Consider the following 11,658-nt stretch of genomic DNA (forward strand, 5'->3'; position numbering starts at 1 on the left):
AAACCATGCACTCAAATTTTATGTCCATAAAATTTTCCTCAATCAATTTTTCTCATTTACGTAACAAACACATAGTCAATGAATATTTGTATATAAAGAAAATTATTTGGATACCTTTGTACAAATAGATAATTTCTATATATATACATTCATAAAAGTTATATTTATTTATATATAAACTAGTTTTTTTTTAAAAAAGAATTTTTTAAAATCATTGCTAAGATAGACAGGTAATATTGAAATTAATTTTGGATAAAAAAATTAAGAGGTCAACTTCCTTTCAAAGCTCAGTAGGTGTGCCTTGAGGCTTGTCCACATTTGAAATATATATTTATATATATAATTTTAAAAAATAAATGGAGAGAAGAGGTAAAAGAAATAGTAATTTTTTAAAAAATAAAATTTTTATTTAATTTTGGATTTAAAAAATCAATAAATAATTAGTAGAAACACAAATATATATATATGGATACTTAAAAAATTAAATGGAGAGAAGGGGGTAAAAGAAATTGTAAATTTTTTAAAAATAAAATCTTTAGTTAATTTTGGATTGAAAAAAATAAATAAATAATGGGTAGAAACACAAAAATAAATATAATATACATATTTTATGAGGGTATATTGCCAATTTTGCATGAATGTTTGGATAAAATCAGCCAGCCATTCACGACGACAGAGCACCGCTCTCGTTTCTCTTCCTCTCTTCCGTTGAGATCATCGATGGATGCTCCGATGAGCCCACCGGTGAAGAGCCTGACCACCGAGCGCATGATGGTCCAAGCCAGGGCGGAGGCCGGCGAAGCACCGCCCACTGATTACATCGTCAAAGATGAGTCCCAACACCCACTCGATGCTCCGCCGCCGCTGACAGCTCCGCTTCCCGTCGTCCATCTCGGCCATCGGGATGAGGCTGAGGAGATCAAGGCTTCTCTTCAGTCCTGGGGCATGTTTCAGGTGAGCCCTTTTCCATCTTTTCCTTTTGGGATTTGGGTTTGTTTGGGTTGACGACGAATTGAGAAAAGATGCGATTTTTAGGGTTTCTTTGTGTTTTTTTTTTAAACTTTGTTAAGGTTTTGATTGATGAGGAAATAAAATAAATGTTTTTTATTTTATTTTATTTTAATTTGGTTGAGTAAAGAATAGGAAAAGCAGAGCAAGCAAAGCAAGGTTATATATGATTTAGTTATGATGGAAATTTTTTTCAACTTTCTATAAATTGTCAGAGTGATCGATCATTATAAGGTTTTCCATTTATTTGAAAATTAGATACTACTTATGTTGTAATTGGATATATTTTGCATTTAATTTGGTCAAGTAACTGAATTAATTGAACTAGTTATTTATTCGGTTATTAATTTCTTTTGGCTGTGATTACCGGAAGAGCTGCCTTTAGTGGAAGTGGTTTATCCAGTTATATATATATATATATATATATACATATATATAGCTGCTTTTGTTATATGTTGAGATAAATATTATGGTACAAATCTCAATTAGCAGACATGTTCTGTTTCATGAGCATACAAATCTCATACTGGCTGTTGAATTGCCAAAAATGAATAAGATGGCAATCTACTAATAATAATTGAATGGAATTGATCATACATGTTGGGCTGTGGTAGTGAAGCATATGTTGAAAATTTTTTTCTGTTGAAACACTGTTCCACCACTATGAGCTACTAATTGCTGAGCTTGCTTCTCATCAGCTTTGTATCTTTATATTCCAAATTTACGGTATTGGTTCAACTTTCTTGATTGGAAATAGGGAGTGTGTATTTTACTAGTGCTACTACTTGACTTTCACTTATATTCATCTCCAATCTTTAAAATTGTTTTGAAGCTTCATGCAAAACAACAGCAATTGAAGCCTTATTTTCCTTTTTGCGTTAGCTCTTAGGTGTAAATTATGAAAAAAAGAGAAAACAAAACAAAGCCAAGAATTTGGTTTGATAGCTACCCTTTTAGTTACTAGTTATGCAAGCTAATATATATTCTGACACAATGGCCACTGTGTTATTGCATTTCTGATTTCTTCATTAATGAACTCATTTTATGCATATCTACTGCATGCACCAATCTCATGTTTTAGGTTATTGATCATGGCATGGCACCATCCTTTTTGGATGAACTACGAGATGTTGCAAGAGCTTTCTTTAAACTTCCAATAGAGGAGAAGGAAAAATATAGCAATATAAGAGATAGAAAGTTTGGGCAAGAGGGATATGGAAATGATGAAATTATAGTAGAAGGTCAGATCCTTGACTGGACTGACTGTCTTTATCTCTTAGCCCAACCTGAAGATGCAAGGAAACTAGAACTTTGGCCAACAAATCCAAATTCTTTGAGGTATTGGACTGTCTTTACTGTCATGATGCTTCATAAAAGTATAGCACGTGATGTGAAAAACTATTCATTTGTTCTTTTAATTTAGGTAGAATACCCCAATCAGTCCCTCTACTTAAATCACTCTGCCCTTTTGATCCTCCTACTATGATTTAATACTTTTTTGTCCCTCTACTTTTTTTATTGGGTCAATTAAATATATCTAGGTAATGGGGGTTAGTTTTGCCGTTTAACTTGGCTGATGTGGCATTGTTTTGAATAAAATATCATTAAACAAATAAAAAAAAATTTAAAAAAACATTAAAAAGATGGATTAGTTTATCGGATCCGAATCTCTTTCTATCCCCTAACCCTACTCTTAATCCATCCTTAATTAACTTAACTCCCCCTCCATCTCTAATGAACATCTTCTCCTCACCCTCACTCGACACCGACACCATCCTGAAAACAAACAAACCCATCACCATCACTGTTGATAGTGTTGATCATCCGACGGCATCACTCGATCGTACAGCCATCATCACTAAGTGCGACGAAGACGCCGAGAAGCTCCTTGGCGGAGATCCAGCCATTATCGTCGGCGTCAAAAATGGCGAACACATCGTGGGGATCGCCAGGATCGGAGGGTTTCGGCGTGATCGATTCGAGCAGGCTGCAGCCATCATCGGCCAACATCACAGCGAGGATTAGTGAGAGGTCTTCGTCGGAGATGGAGGAGTAGCCGAGGTGGCGGATCACCATCTCGAGATCACGTGCAATGATCTTGTTGGCCTCGACAAGGTAGGAGGATGGTGAGGGTGGGAGCACGGTTTTGGGAGATCGGGTGATGATGGAGGAGACGGAATCGTTGGAGGAAGAGGAATTGGGTTTTTTCTTGGATTTTTCGGAGAGTTTGAAATCATTGGAAGTGAAGAAAGTGGGGAATTGATCTTCATGGTTGTTGAATGGTTTGCTTTGATTTTTTTTTTTTTGGAATTGGGCAGTGAAAGGGGTTGTTAGAAAAGCGTGGAAGTGACCTTCCAGGAAGAGTAGATGATGTTCACCGGAGATGGAGAAGGAGTTAGGTTAATTAAGGATGGATTATGGGTAAACTTGGGGGATGGGGAGAGAAGATGGGGGATTAGTTTATCGGATCCGGGTTCATAAGGATTCGATAAACTAATCCATTTTTTTAATATTTTTTTAATGTTTTTTTAATTTGTTTAATAATATTTTATTCAAAACAATGCCACATCAACGAAGTTAAACGGCAAAACTAACCCCGTTATTTAGATATACTTGATTGACCTAATTAAATAGGTAGAGGGATGAAAAAGTATTAAATCATAGTAGAAGGACCAAAAGGGCAGAGTGACTTAAGTAGGGGGATTGTTTGGGGTATTCTACCTTTAATTTATAACTGATGGTCAATTACCAAATGTTGAAAAGGCATGCTTATTGAATTTTTTTCTAAACTCTATTTGGTATAAGCATGTGATTGTTAAAAAGGTTGCTTTGTCGCAAATTTAAATTGTAAGTTCGCAAATAATGACAAATCTCATGGAGAAAATCAGAGACTAGGACTTAGCTTTAGTTTAGCTGTGGTTGATAGAAATAACATTTTGGTTCAGTAATTCCTTCGCAATCATCATGATTTCAGAGAACTATATTTTCTAGATTCCTGAACATACTAGCTCCTACAATTGTATCTTGTTTGAAAATTATATTGTGTCAGATTATCATGTTTACACCTCATTGAACATAAAGAACTTTTGGTGAAAATTGAGAAGTGAACTGCTACATTGATGCATCTCATGGTAATCAGAGTTTTTGCCAATTATAGCTCATCTCTTTCTGTATGCCCAAGATTACAGCAAACAAACACATTACTGGCTTGCTTAAATTATCCATGCAGGGATGTACTGCATGAACACACAATGAACACAAAAAAGTTATCTGAGAATGTCTTGAGGACTACTGCAAAGTCACTCGAATTGAATGAAGATTTGTTCGTTAGCCATCTCGGAGACAAGTTCACTATATTTGCAAGGTTTAACTACTATCCATGTTGTTCGAAGCCTGATCTTGTCTTCGGCCTCAAACCTCACACCGATGGCTCTCTGATCACTGTAATTTTACCTGACAAAGATGTAGAGGGACTTCAAGTAATGAAAGACGGCAAATGGATCACAGTGACCACTTCCCCTCATGCTTTTATCATTAATATAGGTGATCAAATGGAGGTAAAAAACATTCAGAATTTTCCATTTAGTTACTTTCGACAAAATGCAATTAACATTATAACATTATAACATTGTTCTAAATTATATATGCAGATAATGAGCAATGGAATATTTAAGAGCCCTATTCATAGGGTGGTCACATTTTCAGACAAAGATAGGATATCTATTGCTATGTTTTGTTTGAATTTACCGGGAAAAGTCATAGGACCAGCAGAAGAACTAGTGAATGATATGAGACCAAGGATGTACAAAAATTTGAAGGTGAAGGACTATCTTGAGGTGTTTTTCCAGAGGTTTTCACAAGGAAAGAGGGCCATTGATTGGGCTTAAGTGTGATAAAAACATTGGAACTCTTCAGTGAAAAAAGACTATGTACTTTGTAGCCATAATACACATAGGTGAGGGGAAATTTTAGGATATGTGACAAGTAAAATATTTCCATGTAAGTTACTTAAATGAGTTAATGGAAATGAAGTTAAAGTTTTGTTTTTGTTTTTATGATATATATCCTATTGAAAAAGCTTTTTTTTAAAAAAAAATGGATAAATCATATGTATTTTTTTAAAAAAATACAACAAAAACAAAAAAAAAGAAAATTAACAAGGCAGAGGACTAGGGAAAAACAATAATAACAACAACTACTACTACTAATCCATTAGGAGTGGATTTACAACAACAACAAATAATCCATTAGGAGTGGATTTACAACAACAATAACACAACGACAACAACTAATCCATTGGGAGTGGATTTACAACAAGATAAAAAACCAAAAACAATACATAAAACAAACCTCTAGAGTGCAGGACAATAGGGAGAAGGAACTCAGAGTAGACACTAGATCATGACTTGAGAGGGAACCTCCTCGTTCGTTTCACTCGCTGCAGTTGTCTTCGAGTGGAATCCCATGGACTCCAAGCTATGACGAATAGCAATCATGGAACCATCCGTTTTCTCCCTTCTTCCATTTGGGCCGCACTACAGCTAGCCACAACAATATCATATAGTCAATCTTTAAGATTATCGAATGAAGGAGGAAGAAACTTTTCATTAAAAATACGATCATCTCGCTCTATCCAAAAATTTCCATGTGATTGTCATATCAAAAGATCCCCAATACCAAGTATTGGGGATCTTTTTCCACATGAGCACCGCATATCTTTTAGAAAATTCAGAATGCAAGGTAGTTGAAAAGGTTGGTTGAAATATTGGTTCCATACTAGCTCGGCAAAATAGCACTCGAGAAAAAGGCGGTCAGCCATTTCAATAGATGAGTGACATATGACACATGTCGGGGCTGGTAGTTTATTACACTTTCTTTTGGTGAGATTCTCAATGGTCAAATCCAAGGCTAACCAATTAAAGAGGTTTATCTTCAATGGACACAACCTAGTCCAGAAGATTTGACCGAGAATCTTCTATTTGATGTGAGACTACACCATTTCTTATCCTCTTCTTAAGCATAAATACCATTAGTCCGAGTGAAAAAAATCCACCACTTCCAAGTTTAGATCCAAAGACAATGTAGATAGAAAGTGCGCAAGGCCTCTTACACATCCCCAAGGCAAAAATGAGTCTCTAAAATCTGTGGCCAAATGTTCATCGAGGCATGACCATTGAGTGATGCACCTCCTGAATGATGGTACACAGCTAAGAATACCATCCCAAAAGAAAGAATGTTCTTTTTTGGGGAATGGGAGGAACATATTCAAGTGGCTATGATACTGAAAGTAGTTAAACAAACTTACGTTGAAGCTATACCAGGCTTCACTTATAGCTAGCTATCTTCCACAACCACTTCCCTAGCAGGGCCTTGTTGAAACTTCTGAGTACAAACTACCCCAACCACCTTGTTATCGTACCCAACATAGTTCAAACTAAAGGAAGTCCCAATGGATTCGCTCTATTTCTTTAATAACCTAGAGGGGCAATTTGAAGATTGGCATCAATTAATGGGAACACCTGAAAGGATTGAGTTTACTAGAGTTAGCTAAGATCCCAAAGAGAGGAATTAGATGTTTTTGATGAGGGCTAATGTCACTTCTAAAATGTAAGTGCACATGCCGATCAAGTAGTAAAGTCTACTGAAGAGTAGGGTTATTCACTACAACAAAATAGGATTTTTGTGACGTTTGACATATGTCGTAAAATAACAAAAAATCATCGGAATAACTCTATACCAACTTTTGTAACAAATGTAGATTATATGTCACAATTGCCACTGTCGGTATACTTTGTTGTTTTAAAAATGTCACAATAAGTGTTTTTTGTTGTAGTGATTGATCCACAAGGAACTCAAATTTACTAGTACTAACTCTAGTCCTGTTCATCAGCCTAAACTAAGATCAATAGTGTTAAATCAAAAACAAAAGAAAGAAAAACAAGGACTCAACTGATGGCGAAGATAAATTGATAACATATCAAGCATGAGATGGAGGCGTTCGGACATAGACTTCTCCTTGGTTTAAAATGATGTTTTGGACAAGGTTGCACTAGTTGGTTGCAAATCGAATGAGCTGAGAGAGTTTCTAAAGCTATTACTCACATTCTGAAGATGAGCAATAACTGGTCCTATAAGGCACTGATACACACTACCCTACACAACAATATGAGTGAATTCTTTCTAGAGAAAACATGGGTTCAAAGAATAGAGTAATTTTATCTGACAAAGATGGAGAGGGACTTCAGGTAATGAAAGACCGTGAATGGATCACAGTGACCACTTCCACTCATGCTTTGATCATTAATATAGGAGATCAACGGAGGTAACATACGTTCAGTTTTTTCAATCTTAGTTACTTTCGACAAAATGCAATTAACATTATAACATTATAACATTGTTCTAAATTATATATGCTAATAAGGAGCAATGGAATATTTAATAGCTCTATTCATAGGGTAGTCACATTTTTAGACAAGGATAGGATATCTATTGCTATGTTTTTTGCGAATTTGCCAGAAAAAGTGATAGGACCAGCAGAAGAACTAGTGAATAATTTGAGACCAAGAATGCACAAAAATTTGAAGGTGAAGGACTATACTGAGGTGTTTTTCAAGAGGTTCTTACAAGGAAAGAGGGCCATTGATTGGGCTCAAGTCTGATAAAAACATTGCAACTATGTAATGATAAAAAGGACTACCTCGGAGCCATTTTATTTGTCTAGTTGAAAAATGTAAATATATTTGAAGATATTTAATGATATGTAAGGATATGCCAAAAAAAAGTTAAAAAAAAATCTAAAAATATATTCTTCTCCCTTTCTATTTATTAAGAGCACTTCTCCATGTGTGTTATTTGAATCTTATCTTATATGTTCATGATTTTTAGTAACTATGGGTTATATTCTCTAATTGACACTAAGGAGTTTTTGCTATAACGTTACATGTGCTATTAGCCTTTTTTTTTTAATTACAAATAGGCGAAAATACCCCATTTAAGGAATTGTCAAAAGGGACATGCAGGTTTGGAGGTTCACCTGTTATAGTAGTTTACTGACCTCTTAGAAAAATTCTCTTGCATGCTCTGCAACCCTGGAAGAATGAAACCACTGTTTCTACAACAGAGGATCCACACCCGGACCTGTAAACAACACTAATGAATAGTATTAAAGCCCACGTGTATAGTACATAGATAATACATGAACAATATTGTTGGGGGTAGGATTTAAACCCTTATACTCTCCTTGTACTCTTGTGTAATATCATTGTGTTATCCAATGGTTGAGGTTATTAGCCAATGGCAAAGATATCTTGTTTTGTGAAATATTTTAGGGAGGTATATGAGAAAAGCCCAAAAATTAAGTAATATACTAATTTATATTAAATTTCATTGATACTAAAAAGAATGCATCATCCATTAGAAAAGTCTATTTAAAATTTAAAAATATTTAGCAAGCATCCATTTGGCTTGTTTATTAAAATTATTTTTCATTATTCCTTTTATTTTATTTCCCAATTTAAGATATAAAACTCATATTTTAAGCCTCATATACCTAACTCACACACCCCTTGCATATAAAGTAAACAATTGCTAACATATATAATAAATTCATAACAGTTATATTTACTTACATATTTTCCTAATTAAAAAATTAAATTTTAAAAAAACCTAAAGTGATTTTTTTCCTTCTAAACTGAATGAGGAGAAGGGAAAAAATAATTAATTTTTTCTAAACTGTTTTAATTGATTTTTAGTTGTATATACGTGTGTATGTGTGTGAGAGAGAAAGAGAGGTCTTGTCTTCCACAATGTATAGCTATTGGATTTCAATCCAATGGTTGTAAACCATCTCGTTCAATTCTATGGGCATTCGTGTACAACCATTTGATTTCAATCCAACAGCTGTAAACCATCTCCTAATGAATAGTGATCACTGTGCACATTGCTGTGAATAGTGTAAAGTGTGATGCACAATGCTAGGAATAGTAGCATAATGAAAAGTTGGATGTACAATGCTTTGATTTGAACCGTCAGATCTTGATTATAACAGTAACTCAAACAATCACAGTCGTCAAATCTGATTTCTACTATATGTATAATTGGAGAAATGGAGAAACCATGTTTATCACCTTCTCTTAAAGACAAAAACAGAGAAGAGAAAATTTGTATAGATAACGCAAGAGGAAAACTGAGTATTCTTGGAGAATGAAACTCTATATTGATTTTCAGAGGTATATATTACATTACATCATCATATTCTAATTTATAAACTTAAGCTTAACAAACTTCTCCTAAAAAAAACTCATGAAACTCTTATGGAGATCAGAATGCTGCTTTATTGACAATTGATAACCATCTTCCAATACAATAGGAACTGAATTTTGACCAACTGACCAAGTAAAACTAAGACACGAACAACACAACAGAGAAACCAAGTAAGATGCTGTAATTTGTAACAGTTAAGTCTTACTTCATGTTCTTACAATGAGCCACTAAGTTCATCAACATATAGAGTAGTCGAGTCCTTGTCCTCCTCAATCACAACCACAACATGATCAAACCTTGATGTCAAACTCCTCAACACCTTTGCCACAATAGTATGATAAAAAATATCGTCTTCATAGCTTTTCATTTGGTTGACAAAGTTAGATTTTTATATTTTCAAAGTGGGCCTTACAAAATGGTTGGGATATCATAATTCAAATTAATGAAGACTAACATACAACAAAACTCAAGGTAGACGTGGCCATTTTGAACTGAAACCGTGGAACCGAACCGGAACCGAACCATAAAAAACGAACCATAACCGGGAAAACTGTAACCGTCCAAAAATCGGAACCTGAACCTTCATACAAGGTTCGGTTCTGGTTTTGGAATTTGAAAACCGTGGAACCGGCGGTTCAACCGAAGGTTCAAAACGGAGATTCAAACCAGTGGTTCAACCTCCGGTTCCAGTTAAATCAAAATATCATGTATATATATTATATAAATAATGTCATGAATGATTAAGATTTTATTTTGTTAATATCATTAATTAGTAATTAATCAAGTAATTACATATTTAAAGATATTTTAAATAAAAAATTAAAGATATTAACCAAATTGATTATTGATTAGGTCTGATTCTGAACACTTGATTAACCGATTAGGTCTGATTCGTGACATTCATGTATTGAGCCATGCCAAACTGTTACTCATGCAAGAAGATAAGTTATAATTAATTGATTATGCCACAAATTATGAGTTTCAAATTAAATATGGATTTATTAAAATAATTTAATTAATGTGGAGTACTTAAAAGAGATTTAATAGAGATCAATCGCAATTTTTAATACTAATTGAATTGCTTATTTACATTGTCTTTGAAATTTCAATTCTTTGAGGGAAAAAAATATTCATTTCTTTAGTAGATTTCCATATTATTTTTATAATTTAATATATATGAGTGACCAAATTTAATTGTAAACTATATATATATTTTTTTAATAAAATGAATAGATAATGAATTTCTTAGAAAGTAAAAAACAGAGACTAGACTTTATATATCTCCTGTTTTGAAACTTACAAAATTAACGTAGTTCATATTAAATTATATTTATTTTATACAAATGAAAATATAATGAGTAAAATACTCTCATGTAAAACATTCGAATCATTAAAAAAATATGTAAATAAATAAAATAAAATAAACATGAATATATATATATATATATATATCAATTTGCCTGATTTTGTTGATCATTTAAAGATACATTTATATATATATATATATATATATATATATATATATATATATATATATATTCCAATATATAGATAAAACTCCCAAGATTTTCAATTTGTAAAGTGTAAACCATGCAACTTATATTAGTATACTAGTAACCAAAAAGAAAAAGAAAAAAAAAAGAAAAACAATTTTTATTAATACTATTGTATATTTATTGCAAAATATTGTTTTGAATAATTAATACTTTTATTTTTTAATAAAATATTGTATTAAATTAATTTTTGTATTTTGTGTTCATTTAATTTGAATTATTGAATTATTTAGTTTAACAAAAAAAACCCGAACCATATGAACCGTCAAATCGGAACCGTTGAACCAAACCACTAGAACCGGAACCGGAACCGGAACCGGAACCAAACCACCAAGAACCTTGCCTAGGTGGTTTGGTCTTTGAACCGGAACTGGCAGTTCCTGAACCATGGCCATCTCTACCTCAAGGTTATTTGTATGACCCTACTTGAACTATATAAGCCTATTACACTTTTAGTATTTATCTGATATGGGACCATTACTCACTCCATCATTTCAACATCCCCCTCAAGTTAAAATGATATGGTTGGACAACCACCAAAAGCTTGCATAGAAGCAAGTTGTTGTCCAGGGTTTATGTTCTACTTGCTAGATCAAGAAGAGCCCCCCTTGCAATGGCGAGCGGGGTTCAACCTCCTCCTCCGTCCATGCTAAGTAAGACCTAGGCGGACGTTGCGGCTGCGGCCCAACGAAAACCCTTGTCTCCGTTAGTGGAAGGCCCTGTTCTTAGTAAGCTAAAAGCCAATACAACGGAGTTCATTAGGATGGATCATGATATTTTATCTAGGGTAAGGATGAGGTTCCAGACAGCGCTTTATGGGAAGTTCTTCGGGAAG

General features: G+C 33.8%; 1 protein-coding gene across 1 annotated transcript; it reads left to right on the forward strand.

Annotated features, from left to right (window-relative positions):
* The first annotated feature begins 669 nt into the window (after positions 1-669).
* LOC120270058 (probable 2-oxoglutarate-dependent dioxygenase ANS) lies at positions 670-5,061 on the forward strand. Its single transcript, XM_039277058.1, has 4 exons — positions 670-954; positions 2,090-2,346; positions 4,238-4,565; positions 4,659-5,061. The coding sequence occupies exons 1-4, from the start codon at positions 721-723 to the stop codon at positions 4,893-4,895; spliced, it is 1,056 nt and encodes a 351-aa protein (XP_039132992.1). The 5' UTR covers positions 670-720; the 3' UTR covers positions 4,896-5,061.
* Positions 5,062-11,658: the final 6,597 nt, after the last annotated feature.

This window comes from Dioscorea cayenensis, chromosome 10 (assembly GCF_009730915.1).
Source record: "Dioscorea cayenensis subsp. rotundata cultivar TDr96_F1 chromosome 10, TDr96_F1_v2_PseudoChromosome.rev07_lg8_w22 25.fasta, whole genome shotgun sequence".
Classification (NCBI taxonomy): Eukaryota; Viridiplantae; Streptophyta; class Magnoliopsida; order Dioscoreales; family Dioscoreaceae; genus Dioscorea; species Dioscorea cayenensis.

Excerpts from the sequence above, each read along its gene's own strand:
- LOC120270058 (XM_039277058.1), top strand. The coding sequence starts at position 721 with ATGGATGCTCCGATGAGCCCACCGGTGAAGAGCCTGACCACCGAGCGC. Across the intron at positions 2,347-4,237 it reads ACAAATCCAAATTCTTTGAG|GGATGTACTGCATGAACACA; the intron begins GTATTGGACTGT and ends TTATCCATGCAG. Across the intron at positions 4,566-4,658 it reads ATATAGGTGATCAAATGGAG|ATAATGAGCAATGGAATATT; the intron begins GTAAAAAACATT and ends TTATATATGCAG.